General features: G+C 39.3%; 1 protein-coding gene across 2 annotated transcripts in view; it reads right to left on the bottom strand.

Annotated features, from left to right (window-relative positions):
* Positions 1-13,659, bottom strand: part of LOC137083832 (carboxypeptidase Q-like) — a 90,319-nt gene that overhangs the window by 31,424 nt on the left and 45,236 nt on the right. For both annotated transcript variants that reach the window (XM_067449777.1, XM_067449778.1), the window contains exons 5-6: positions 13,544-13,655; positions 2,491-2,582 (exon numbers count right to left, since the gene is read on the bottom strand). In XM_067449777.1, coding sequence (XP_067305878.1) covers positions 2,491-2,582; positions 13,544-13,655 — 204 coding nt within the window. The remainder of the gene's footprint in view (positions 1-2,490; positions 2,583-13,543; positions 13,656-13,659) is intronic.

Raw genomic sequence — 13,659 nt, 5'->3', positions numbered from 1 at the left:
CCTATCCTCTCTCAAGACCCATAAAATGCACTAAAGACGTCGTTACAAAGTCCATCTCACTACAGTGGGTCTATAATCATTTCATGAAGCGACGAGAATTAGTTTTTGTGCACACAAAAAAAACCTAAATAACAACTTATATAGTTCTGTTACAAAACAGCTTGCTGAAGCCTCTGAGCTTAATGAATCAGTGTATCGATTCATGATTTGGATCGCGTGTCTAATCATGTGACTTTGGCGATCTTAATCACTGATTCAATAAACTGATTCATAACACTTCAAAGCTTTACAAAGCTGTGTTTCGAAATCAGCGATCGCATAAGTCGTTATTTAGGTGTTTTTTTTTACGCAAACTATTCTCGTTGCTTCATGAAATTATTGAAGAGCCACTGTAGTGAGATGGACGTTGTAAAGACGTCTTTAGTGCCTTTATGGGTCTTGAGAGAGGACATTACATTGTGGCCAATGGAGGCTTTTCTGAGCCATCGGATTTCAACAAAAATCTTAATTTGTGTTCCGAAGATGAATGGAGGTCTCACAGGTGTCAAACGACATTAGGGTAAGTAATTAATGACAGAATTTTTGGGTGAACTAACTCTTTAAATTAGCGGTTTTACAGTTGTAAATTGTAAAGGGGGTGGATTTACAATCCATTCTCTTGTACTTTATAATAAATTGGAAATCATACTTTTATGAAAACCAGTGTATCTATTCTGGTATTTCTGTTACAAGCAATGTCTGTATTTGGTATCTGAGAGGTGAAGGTCTGACCCATGTCAGGAATGCCTTAAGTGTAAACCCCTTTTAGCCCGGCTTCCAGAGAATAAATATTTACTTGTTTTGTAATTATGTTAATTTGGTTGTATGACCAAACTAACATATTTTAGAAAGATAATTGTTTTTTTGACTCAAACTTATGTATATCTAATGATAGCTGTATGAGATGTGTAAAGACAACTGTGTCTTTTAGCACATGTAGTGACTTAGCATGTGTAATTATTTATAGGATTTATAACACCATTGGTCACTATATGTTGAACCATGGCAGCTAATCATGTGTGGAAGTTTGCATCAGTGCTCTCGGTGGATGTAGTTTTCAGGTACCAGTGAAGTCCTGACAAAACTCAGCCTTGAAGGGAAAAGATATTGCATATGTTTAATCTAATTGTGCTTGCAAGGGTTGTTTATTATTTTTAGAGGCATGTAACCATGCCAAAGGAATATTATCCAGGAGAGTTCAACAGTATCCCAGATGTGAAGAGTCCTTCCGGAATTTATGACTCACCAGTGACCCTTACATGACCCTCACCTGTGACCCTATCTTATGTATAGTGTGTCCAAGATAATGTTTTTTAAGCAACTTAATTTGTGTAAAGAACAGACTACCATGTTTGGATGCTGCTAGAATCATCTGTACTCAGGGTTTCTGCAGGGTTTAATCAATCAAATTTAAGACGTTTTAAGACCTTTTTATGACCATTACGATTTGAATTTATGACCTACACGAATTTCGGTAAGTAACTTCAGTAATTAAAATTCCTTTCAAAAGTCTTTATTATTGATTTTCATTGAAAGTAACAAGTTATTTACTCTTTAAAATTATTTAATTTTAAAGAGTATAACGATGCATCGAATCTTTGTCTATTTGGCGTCACCCCTAGTTTTTAGTAAAGGGTATATATTTATAATTTCTCATTTTGCCATTCTGTACAGTTTTAGTACCCTATATATTGATTTAACATAAAAACCTTGTGCGTGTGCATATTCAACCTATCTCTTCTGTTCAATGTTACTATTATATTGAAGTCCATGGTTATAATTATTCATAAGTATGTAGTGTCATAACTACATCTCTGGCGTTTATAACAAACGAAACTTTTTGAAAATTGGTTGAAAATTGAGCAAGTTATGGTTATTTAAAAGTACACGCACCATTAAAACACACTGTTACGAGTGAGTGAGCAGCCTGTGACAAGATGGCCGCCAGTTGCGGACATCGACCTCCATTGGCCAATAGCGTGCACGAGAAATCAAGTCTTTTTTATGTATATCTATGGTGAGATCCACAACGAGCAGAAAATAGGAAAGTGGTCCTTAGAGTAAAGCTGACCATGACATTGCATGATTTATTCAGAATTATATATAGCCTTTTTTATGGATAATATAATTCATGACTTTTTTTTTGTATCGTTTGATATATTACAGATATTTGTCTTTCAATTTAAGTGTATATTTTTGAATATGCTGCATTTTTAACCACTTTGTTTGGCAGTTTTACATTGTGACCTCATGCTGTGGACAGGTTAAATTTCATGTATTTTTACAAGTATAGAAAAATAATAATAATAAAAATATTTCAAAATAAAAGCTTTTTTTTTTACTATAAAGAGGGCTTTTGTGTATAGGTCATGCTTTGTCACTTATCTCAAGAATCAGTGATTTATACCCAAATACAGAACGCAATAGCTTTAGTGTGATAGGGAAGTGTACCTTGTGCTGTTGGAAGTACTGAGCAGCTCCCACCCCGCCTGGCTCCTCTGCAGACCACAGCACCGTCCTCAGTGTTCTTTTGGGACGCAGCCCTGGGGACCCAAGCAATCGACAGTATGAGCCAACCACGTCATATTTCAGAATACATTTTCATAATGCAGACACTGTAATATTGCCTCACCGGCTGAGATCAAGGTTAGTGGCTTGCATCAATCTGATTTTTAGCAGTAAAGGACAGGAGAATATTGCCTTTATTTTTAAAATAAAAGTGCATATGTAAGGTCAGGATCACACATCAGAGACTACACGCTGACTATTCTAGGAAGACCGCGCTAGATGATCCTGGCCAGGCAGACAGTTGCATACTGGGCACTTGATAACTCGTCTGTACTTCCAACAGAGCGAAATCTGTGAGAGATATCTTGGGCTTAATTGTGTTGGGCTTTCTCAATGATTCAGATGGGAGAACTATCCATCCCCTGAACTGCAAAGTATACATCTGTCAAAGTCAAACGGCACATCAGACGATGTGGCCAAGAAGTCCTAATATACCAAAACATGCTAATACGAGTAGTTTTATAGATCCTGAATAAATAGCTCACACTGTTGCAATAATAAAAGCTTACATATTAAAAATAGGGCAAAGGACTCGATAAACCGAATGTTGTTGAACTTTTAAAATTCTTACTCCACCAGCACTGACATTAATCATGTTGTCTGTGGTTATTGTGCACCATTATAGCTTTATTTTGCCAGTGTTTGTGGACGGCCCTTGCCAAGAGAAAGATCTTAAATACAAATGAGCACAACCCTCGGTATTGCCTGTGCAATAAAGAAACAATAGAGAGGAGAGGGGCCAAGAGACTCACACCGCATTACATATTGACACTCAGCAGGAATTTTAATAATCTCTATTATAATGGAATCTTCTCTATACACTGCTGCACTTCTACAGTTGCTGTACATGCCTGCAAAACCAAAATATTAAGATTTTTTTTTAAAATAGTAATTAAAACAATAATAAGAAAAAATAATTATAATGAATTTTTAAACACATGCATCTAACAGCATTTTTCATTGATAATTAGTGGCTATTGTTCAGCAGAAACGCATGGTTTTATACAGTGGCATTTAATTCACTATGCATAACACATTTTTAGAAATGGATACTTTTGTTTTTACATTAATATTAAAATCTACCACAAATACAATCACATTTGCATATATAGATATTTAGATGCACCATATTGACGGCGTCTTTTAAGTTTTAACAAATGTTTAAGAATCTTTATTTCATCTTATTTTAATATTTAATTCATGGAATTAATTGACTGTTTTTCCCCATTGTTTTTATGTTACACTGCATTGGACACAAGAGGCATTTTATAAATATGCTGTGACTATAATACACAGAAAATGCTGTTAACTATGAATCATCGCTACTGGCCATCTTTCAGTCCGCTGTGACCGTCAGCATGTTGTGTAGTGTGGTGTAAGTGTGTTGTGAAACTCGCACAAGCGATACGGAAGTACGCAGTGTTTAACAACACACTTACGTCATGCTTAACAACGTGTTGACATGCACAGCAAAATATCTAATAAATAGTTATGTAACTAAAATGCTTCACTGTACATTTTTCTTCTCGTTATATTCTATATATTTTGTTTATACTTTGTAAAAGTGGTTATGAATATGTCGGCATTCTGCCCTGGAAGCCTTGTCTGTGAGGTCTTTGTTTAATATTTCTGTTTGTGTTGTGTCAGCACATGGTTCTGTCTTTGCCATGTGTTCCTCTTGTCCCGCCTCGTTTCCTTTTACTACGCCCCCTTGTTTAGTCTGGTCTATAAAGGGTATGCATCCATGTCAATTTCCCGCCGGAACACGCCCCTCAGCCGGGGCTAGGTGGCAGAAGAGCTGCTGCGTGACTGGATTATATAGAGGAAAATGCGAATAGAGCAAACGATTATCAGTTTAAACCAAAGGTTGGGCTAGATATAGTGGTCCTTACAACTTACCAAAGATCCAGTGATCCATAGATAATGACAAGCAGCCAGGAATCATGTTTTCTGTACATTTTTGTGAGCCTGATTTAAACATGAATAATTATAACTTTCAGTCATTACATTTTTCGAGTGATGCCCACATGTATGCGGATGGGTCAGTGTATTGAAGCGTGGATGTGGTAATACACTTTATAATCACTAAAAGCTGTCACTCATGCAAAAAACACAATCTCACAAAGTTCCGCTATATTAATCAGTGAAGCTGGTATACAATGAATCTCTTATTTTCACTTACAGAGGATTGACGCGCGTGTTAACTGACCTCAGCAGCAGGATAAACACTCGAGCGGTGAGTGGATTCCAAGTTCAACACCTGTGATTGGCCAACTGCGTTGAAGAAATCTACAAACATGTCTGTGATTGGCTACATTACTGTCTACTACATTATTACCAATTCTTACAGAGGATTACAGATCCTAGACAAGCAGTTATGTGCAGCTTTTCCCTCGAAAAGCAGAAGCAGCAGCAGGTGGCAGTGGTTTAAATTACAAACTATTATCAAGTCCGTCTCAAGCTCAGAACAGCGATGTCCATGGGGTCCGTGGAAAAGCCTCCCACTGCCCCCCCTCAGGCGCCGGGCCGGTTTTGTGTTTTCGCTGCATTTACGCTGTAAACCAATGCTGTCTCTCAGTCTTTTTGCCACTCAGTAGGGCTTAATCGCAGTCGCTCCAGCTGACGGTGATGTCACGTGCATTCCTTCTATTCCTTGTTTCATTCATTTTCATTAATGTGCTCTGGTCCCTTTATAAATTAATGAATGAATGAGCCATTTATATAGCGCTTTCATATGTACTACTGTACACCCAAAGCCCTTTACACTCATGTCAGGGGTCTCTCCTCAACCACCACCAGTGTGCAGCATCCACTTGGATGATGCGACGGCAGCCACAGTACAATGGCGCCAGTGCGCTCACCACACACCAGCGATAGGTGGAGAGGAGAGAGGGTGATAGAGCCAATTCAGTGGATGGGGATTATTAAGAGGCCATGATTGGTAAGGGCCAATGGAGGGAACTTGGCCAGGACACCGGGGTTACACCCCTACTCTTTTACGAGAAGTGCTATGGGATTTTTAATGACCACAGAGAGTCAGGACCTCGGTTTAACGTCTCATCCGAAGGACGGTGCTCTTTGACAGTATAGTGTCCCCATCACTATACTGGGGTGTTAGGACCCACACAGGCCACAGGGTGAGCGCCCCCTGCTGGCCTCACTAACACCTCTACCAGCAGAAACCTGGTTTTCCCAGTTGGTCTCCCATCCAGGTACTGACCAGGCTCAGCCGTGCTTAGCTTCAGTCTTGGGCTACAGGGTGATATGGCTGCTGGTGTTTATATTGTGCTACTTTCCTTTACGTCCTTGCTGGTTTGTTGCATTTGTTGTGTGCAGTTCCCTTGCTACTTGTCAGTCAGTGCTAGATTTAGGTTTCATAAGCCCCGTTTCCACCACAGGAACTTAACCCAGGAACCAGGAACTTTGGGTGGTACTCGGTGTGTTTAGACCGCAGGAACCAGGGTCTAAATGAAGTTCCGGGTAAATATTTCCCCCTCCAAACGGCCCTACTCGCGAGGTAGTACTTTTTCAAAGTTCAGGGACTTTCGAGGGCGGGACTTGGGCGCTGAACAAGCTGATTGGTTGAGCTGACGCAGCATTTCATTTCAACTCGGCATTTTTAAAAGTCTTTTGCGAGGTTCGGTCTACGTTCAGTAATAATCAGTCTTACACGCCGCGCTCATGTTGACAAGAGAGGAAAGTAAATTTTTCTGAGGGGTTAACTTTTTATTTCGTAAGTTATGAAGATAATGTTGGAGTAATGACACAGCGTATATTGCCCCAGGCAGTTTTTACTTTAACTGCGCCTGACAGAAGAATTATTTTTTTCTCAGATGATTATTTAAACAAATAAATAGCTTATAATATAATACTGTATTAGTCCTGGTGGCAGTTAAGAGTTGCTATGGCTTCAGTTAACACATTCAGCTGCTGGAGAAAACAGCGTTGACATGTGGCAGACAAACTGCTTATGTGACAAAATGATTGCGATTGAAAGTCATCACATGTAAACACCAGATCGGTTTAGATAACGTCTCATGTAAACAGTCCACTAAATCTTTCAATCGGTACACACAAAAATGATTACTGCCCGTTAGGGCTGTCATTTTTGAAAAAAATCTAATTCGAACGGAATTAAAATATCAAGCAATGCATTCGAATATATTCAATTATCTACAACGCCGTCATCTCCAGCATCTGGAATGTGTTTACGGATGCCATAGCAACTCTCAACGGCCACCAGGACTTTACGGTTTTATAAAAGCTATTCATTTGTTGTAAAGTGTAATAATCATCTCAGAAAAAATAAATTCTAATGTCAGGCGCAGTTGAAGTAGTTAATGATTGTTTGCTTACATAGGCTTAGGGACAGTGTCATTATGCCAACATTATCTTCATAACTTCTTATGAAATAAAAAGTTTATCCCTCAGAAAAATGTATTTTCCTCTCTTGTCATGCTTGGTGCATGAGCGCGACGTGTGCTCTTCAGTGGTGAAGGCGCGCGCTGTGCCTACATCACATAAGGACGCACACTCAAAAGTAATCCGGTCAGGTCATTTACATGGTGAAATGTTTAGTTTGATCGATTCATGAAAAGGTTTATCCACCCATCTCAAAACGATTATAATTTCATTCAGTTTGGACATTTTTATTACGATTGATCAGGTGTTTATATGGAGCATTTTCCTTCAGATTTGACTTTTAAACTGATTAGAGTGCTCCATGTAAACGCACCGACAGTGAAAACAATTGCTAAAAACCGGATAGTTTATTTATAGTTCGATTACGGATATTTCACGTCATCTTCGAATGCATATCGAAAAGTGACAGACCTTGTCCGTCACTGGCTTGGAGGAACAGTCGCGTGCAGTCCTACATCACCGGACTAATTTGCCTAATCTTCTTGGAACTTTATTATGGCGTTTAAATGAAGTCAAAAGTCGCGCGCACGAAAACCACGAGCACGCGAATAAACCCAAGCGCGCAAAACAGACCCACGAGAGGAAAATAGCAACGCGAGAGCGCATCTGTGCACCCGCGAGAGCGCATCTGTGCAGCCGCGAGAGCGCATCTGTGCAGCCGCGAGCGCATTTGTACACCGCGAGCACGCATTTGTACACCGCGAGCGCGCGAAACAGTATTTAGGGGCGGAAATGAATACTAGCGCAAGCCCCTGCTGCCTAGCGCGCACAACTGCAAATGAGCGCTCGCGTGACTACTCAACACTCGCTCGCTCCTCGAGTTGACTTTTGACACTTTGAGGGCGGGGCAATGACTTTTGTCTTCCCACCTGTGATTGGTCTTTTGTTTAATCAGTTTTACTCTTGTTTAAACATGTAGCAGGACTAGGACAAGGCACGTTTTAAGGAACCATTATGTCGGACCCTGAGTAGGTAATTTAATTTTTAAGTCTTTGTGTTTCGAGTGCAATATATTCAATATATGAAATTGTATTGTACAATTTCGAAGGTATTTTGTTTACAATCATCTTGAATAGTTTGTATAGGAACTTAACACCAAAAAAGATAAGCTAATTTAAGATAAAGCTGACTAACCCATAAATGTAGGATGTTAAAGGTTAGTTTTGACCTACATTGAAAATATACAGTAAATAAATCATCGCTGAGTAGCATTTCTAGCTACTTAACAAAGCTAGTATGCTAATGTACTAAACAAAGCAGCGTAAATGCAATCTTTGTAATTTATTCAAACCACAGCACCGACCCCTATTGCTATTATCGTAATGCCGTTTATAAAATGATTAGAACACATTACAAACGGCATCAGTGAAACTTAAGGGTTACATCACTGAAAGCGTTTTTCTGCTGATGGTCTATGTGACCCTGTAAAAAGTGTAAAACAAAAAAAAGTGACATTTTGAGGTTTTCTGTCATCCTATATGCAAACAATTAAGAAAATTATTTTGATAGATGTACTACTAAGACCATGTTTGAAATAGGGAAATTAGTAAGTAAAATCAAAATTTGATGCTCATTATCTATTTTTTTATAATACTTTCCTCGACTCAAAGGATGAGTAGAGATAATGTAACCCTTTCAACTTTTGAAGTGTGTTTATCACAAAAGTGACATGGTATCTTAACATCTCATTAATTATTCTTTGTTCTGTCAATAGCTAAGACACCACTTTTTGGCAAATATTTTACACAAGTTGCAACAGGCCTTCAGCACAATACCACTGGATTTAGATTATCTGGAGTTTCTGTGTCGTCAGGAGCTGTATATTCTGGAGGCCCTGTCCAGTCACATACAAGTACCCCCTGCTATCATTTACATTTACATTTAATCATTTAGCAGACGCTTTTATCCAAAGCGACTTACAAAAAAGGGGAGAGTAATAGAAGCGACGAAACAGACAAGGCCAACAACCTGTAAGAGCTGTAAGAAATCTCAATTAATTAGCACAGTACAATTTTTTTTTTATTTTTTATTTTTATAGACATGTACAACAAAAACTCACGTACGCAAAATACAAAACAATGGATTTTGATAGCTATGATAACAACCCATTAGGACTAAGGCTGTTGCCCCAGCTGTTGTCGTTAATGCAGATTCAGTGGCCCAATGGGTGGTATCACCCAGGCTTTGCAAGAGCTCTTTGACCTTATACGGGCACAAGCGGAACATCCAGCACCATGTGTCAGATAAATAAATCACAAAGATTGCATTTACGCTGCTTTGTTTATACATTAGCATACTAGCTTTGTTAAGTAGCTAGAAATGCTACTCAGCGATGATTTATTTACTGTATGTTGTCAATGTAGGTCAAAACTAACCTTTAACATCCTACATTTATGGGTTAGTCAGCTTTATCTTAAATTAGCTTATCTTTTTTGGTGTTAAGGTCCTATACAAACTATTCAAGATGATTGTAAACAAAATACCTTCGAAATTGTACAATACAATTTCATATATTGAATATATTGCACTCGAAACACAAAGACTTAAAAATTAAATTACCTGCTCAGGGTCCGACATAATGGTTCCTTAAAACGTGCCTTGTCCTAGTCCTGCTACATGTTTAAACAAGAGTAAAACTGATTAAACAAATGACCAATCACAGGTGGGAAGACAAAAGTCATTGCCCCGCCCTCAAAGTGTCAAAAGTCAACTCGAGGAGCGAGCGAGTGTTGAGTAGTCACGCGAGCGCTCATTTGCAGTTGTGCGAGCTAGGCAGCAGGGGCTTGCGCTAGTATTCATTTCCGCCCCTAAATACTGTTTCGCGCGCTCGCGGTGTACAAATGCGCTCGCGGCTGCACAGATGCGCTCTCGCGGGTGCACAGATGCGCTCTCGCGTTGCTATTTTCCTCTCGTGGGTCTGTTTTGCGCGCTTGGGTTTATTCGCGTGCTCGTGGTTTTCGTGCGCGCGACTTTTGACTTCATTTAAACGCCATATTAATCGCGGTCGAAACGCAGACAGCTGCAGGTCTGGGGGGGAGAAAAGTTCCTGTAAAAAAGTTCCTGGTACAAATTGTTCCGGATAATTTTGGTGGAAACGGGGCTATAGTCAGATTATATCCTTTTTGTGTTAAAATCTAGTTTTTTTTGTTCTTTTGTTTTTACTCTAGTCTTGTTCTTGTCTTTATTTTCCTTGACTTATTTTTTAGCTCTGCCTTGTTTGCTAGCTTTACTTTTTAGTTTCTCTCTTGTTTTCTGTAAGAGTGCAGTCTTGTTTGATTTTATTTTGCTTTTTAGTTTCAGTCATTTATAGAGCTTGGTTATATATATTTTTCTTTTTTGCTAGCTCCAGTTATTTAGGTTATTTTGTTTTCTTTTGTCATAGGTGTCATTGTCTTGTCTAGAGTCTTGTTGTGTGTGTGTGTGTGTGTGTGTGTGTGTGTGTGTGTGTGTGTGTGTGTGTGTGTGTGTGTGTGTGTGTGTGTGTGTGTGTGTGTGTGTGTGTGTGTGTGTGTGTGTGTGTGTGTGTGTGTGTGTGTGTGTGTGTGTGTGTGTGTGTGTGTGTTGGTTTCTGCCCTGTGCCCTCATCAAGCCTCAGGTTCCTGGTGTTCCTGCCTGATTTTCCCACCATCGCCCTGCCTGGTGTTGCCTCCCAAGCTATCCTCAAGTTCGTTGTCTCAGTGGTCATCCTCCCTCCCCGTCATCTGTCCCCTGCCCTGCTGTTTGAACTCACACATGTCACTTCCTTGTCGTGCCCTGTCTAGTCTTGTCAAAGTCTTCATTATTCATTCAGCAGCCCCTGACAGAATAGGCATGGGGTTGGAGATTAAGGGATCTAAACTATATCAATAAAATATAAAATATATTTGTTGTAAAGATCTCATATTTTCATATACTGTAGCTGTAAACTAGTAATAATGTTTATGTTTTGATGTTGTCATATATGTGTGTCCATATTATATGTTTCAGCACCTATCATAACTTACAAAAAAGAATGTTTGTATCCCTGTAGACACAATATCTACTAATAAAGAGACCAGGTTGTCTACTAAAAATTTTAGAAAATGTTTTCCAGTTATATCAGTGCACATGATTGTCTTTGTGTGATGCTTTGAACAGCAGCTACGCTAATTATTTTCCTGTTCTGATTTATCTTGGGATGCCCATCCCAAGGTAACTAGAAAGTGTCAGGGTGCTTCTCAATATCCCTCCTCGTTTCCTCGCTCCTCTGCCCTCCATCCTATGACCTGGAAACCGATGGAGCTCAGCCATCTTGTAGGAGATCTCAATTCTCTAATTGCACCGCGAGGAGGTGAGGATGGAGGAGTGAGGAGGCTTTGTGAGCAGTCATGAGCGAGGATAAACATGTGTATCCTTTGAGGAAGTGTTTTATCGACTAAACGTCACGCACGCATTAATTCTCCTCCCCCCTCACATCATGCCACAGTTTATTCATTATTATTATTATTATTGTTTTACATGTACAAGACACCAATGTATGTCAAATAACAACAACTGACAGTTGCAGAATTATATCAAAGCACAAATGAAAAAAACTAATAGAAACTAGTATTATACAACAAATAAAAAGCTGTTAATAACTGAGAATAATTTGTTGTTAATAATAACTGGTAATATTAAATAAAATATGGACAAATGTGGTATTTTGTGTAAGTTGAAGCTTACAATATAAATATATTCTATAGAAATAGAATAGCTATCGCTAATGTTTAAGAATCCCGATTAAATCCAGCGGTGCAGTCATCATTAATTGATGACGCTTTGAAGTGACCAAGCAGAGAGGCATGAAATCCCTTTCCAGAACTTTTTCATTCACTGTTCCTGGTTGGTGGAACGATCTTCCGTCCTCCATACGCATGGCAGAATCACTCACTTCATTCAAAAGAAAGGTAAAAACTCATCTCTTCCATGAGCACTTAATAAAATAAAATAAACACTTTAAACTCTTCGTCCACTACTTTTTCTCTTTTCCCTCCCGTTTCTGGTTTTTGCTACTCTGAGTATACAAATCTTTGTATTTATAATTTGTATTTGCGTTTTTTCCCCTCTTTATGACAGATCACGTCCTGTACTCCGTTTTAAGTCACTTTGGATAAAAAAAGCGTCTGCTAAATGCATAAATGTAAGTGATGTTAAAGGGAGCGAGGATATATCATTTCACTTGATTCAATTCCTCCGTCCTCGCGTCTTTTCCTTCCTTGCGTCCTTCCCTCTGAAGGAGTGGAGCTAAGGGGCGAGGAAAGGAAACAAGAAAACGAAACGAGGATGCACAAATAAGAATTGGAAAGCACTTTCAGTTCTAGTCTGCATCCAGCCTCTTATGAAGACTTCAGATTACCATCACCTGTGAAGAGACGACTCCAACTCCTGCGAGGACTTCAGATTCTCATGCTCAATTCTATATACCCTAACCAATTACAACATGCTTTACATAGCCCATTGTCTGTGCCTTTATTTATTTTTATTTTTATTAATAATACATTGTTAGCTAACTGTATGCTTTGTATATGTACATTTCTGAAATGCGTAACTTGGACACAGTCTCCTCTGATAACAAACCACTGTAAATTGTAATGTAGACGCACGTATTCTCTGTGAAGCTTTTGAAACAATATGTATTGTGAAAAGCGCTATTCAAATAAAATCATAAAACAGCTTAGAACGTTTCTCGTGTGCTATCAAAGGCCCCATTTACACTGCATGGTTCAAAGTGACCCAATTCCGATTATTTCCTCTCATGTGGCCCGGATTGGATATGACATGTGAACTTGTAAGCAGGAAAAAAACACATGGATTCCGATATCCTCAGATCAGATTCAGGCCTCACTCATATGTGTAATACATTTGAATCGGATACATTCAATTGCTTCTGCCATGTAAGCGGTCAAATCGGTTATTCTCCAGTAAATGCAAGCCGTACGTCATTGAAAAAAGGACAGAGGCGAATGACGTCAACTCAGGTGGACACGAACTGCAATCAAGGGCCAGTGTTGCCAAGTCCGTGGTTTTCCTGCAGAATTGGGCTATTTTAACACAGTTTTGAGTTGCAATTGGGTGGATTATGTTGTAAAAACCTGGCAGCCCTGTCAAGGGCTCTCCTCTTTTTCTCTGCCTTACGAGATAAATGTTTTGCTGACCTTTTAAGATGTGTGGAAAAGTGCAGACAGCAAAACATTGTATAATCATTTTGTCTGCGCCCATAGCATATCGCGCCGTTTTACTTCCTTTTCCGGTTAAGAACATCTTGGGCTGTTTTGCCAGTGTACAGTGTAAATGCAAATATCGGATACGGGTCGATTTTAAAAGATGATGTAAGTGGGTCGTCAAAAAAATCGGATATAGTCACCAAATCGGAATTGTGCATCAAGACCTGCAGTGTAAATGCAGCCGAAGTCACTGGCACTTTCTTAATATTTAGTCACGTGATGGATAGACTGTTTTTTGCAATTTGTTGTTGTTTTTTTTATTCCGATGTTACCAACTTTACAGGTCTCACCTAAGTCTCTGATCAAAGAAAGTGCCTCCCAGGAAATAGCGACTCCGCCCCCATCATCCATAGCGCCCTGGCCCACGTCCCAGCTGTCCAGGTGACCACTGAGCAGAACCACCTGA

Source organism: Pseudorasbora parva, chromosome 7 (genome assembly GCF_024679245.1).
Source record: "Pseudorasbora parva isolate DD20220531a chromosome 7, ASM2467924v1, whole genome shotgun sequence".
NCBI classification, from domain to species: domain Eukaryota; kingdom Metazoa; phylum Chordata; class Actinopteri; order Cypriniformes; family Gobionidae; genus Pseudorasbora; species Pseudorasbora parva.
Note: the sequence above shows the minus strand (reverse complement) of the source record. Positions and strands in the feature narration are given on the sequence as shown.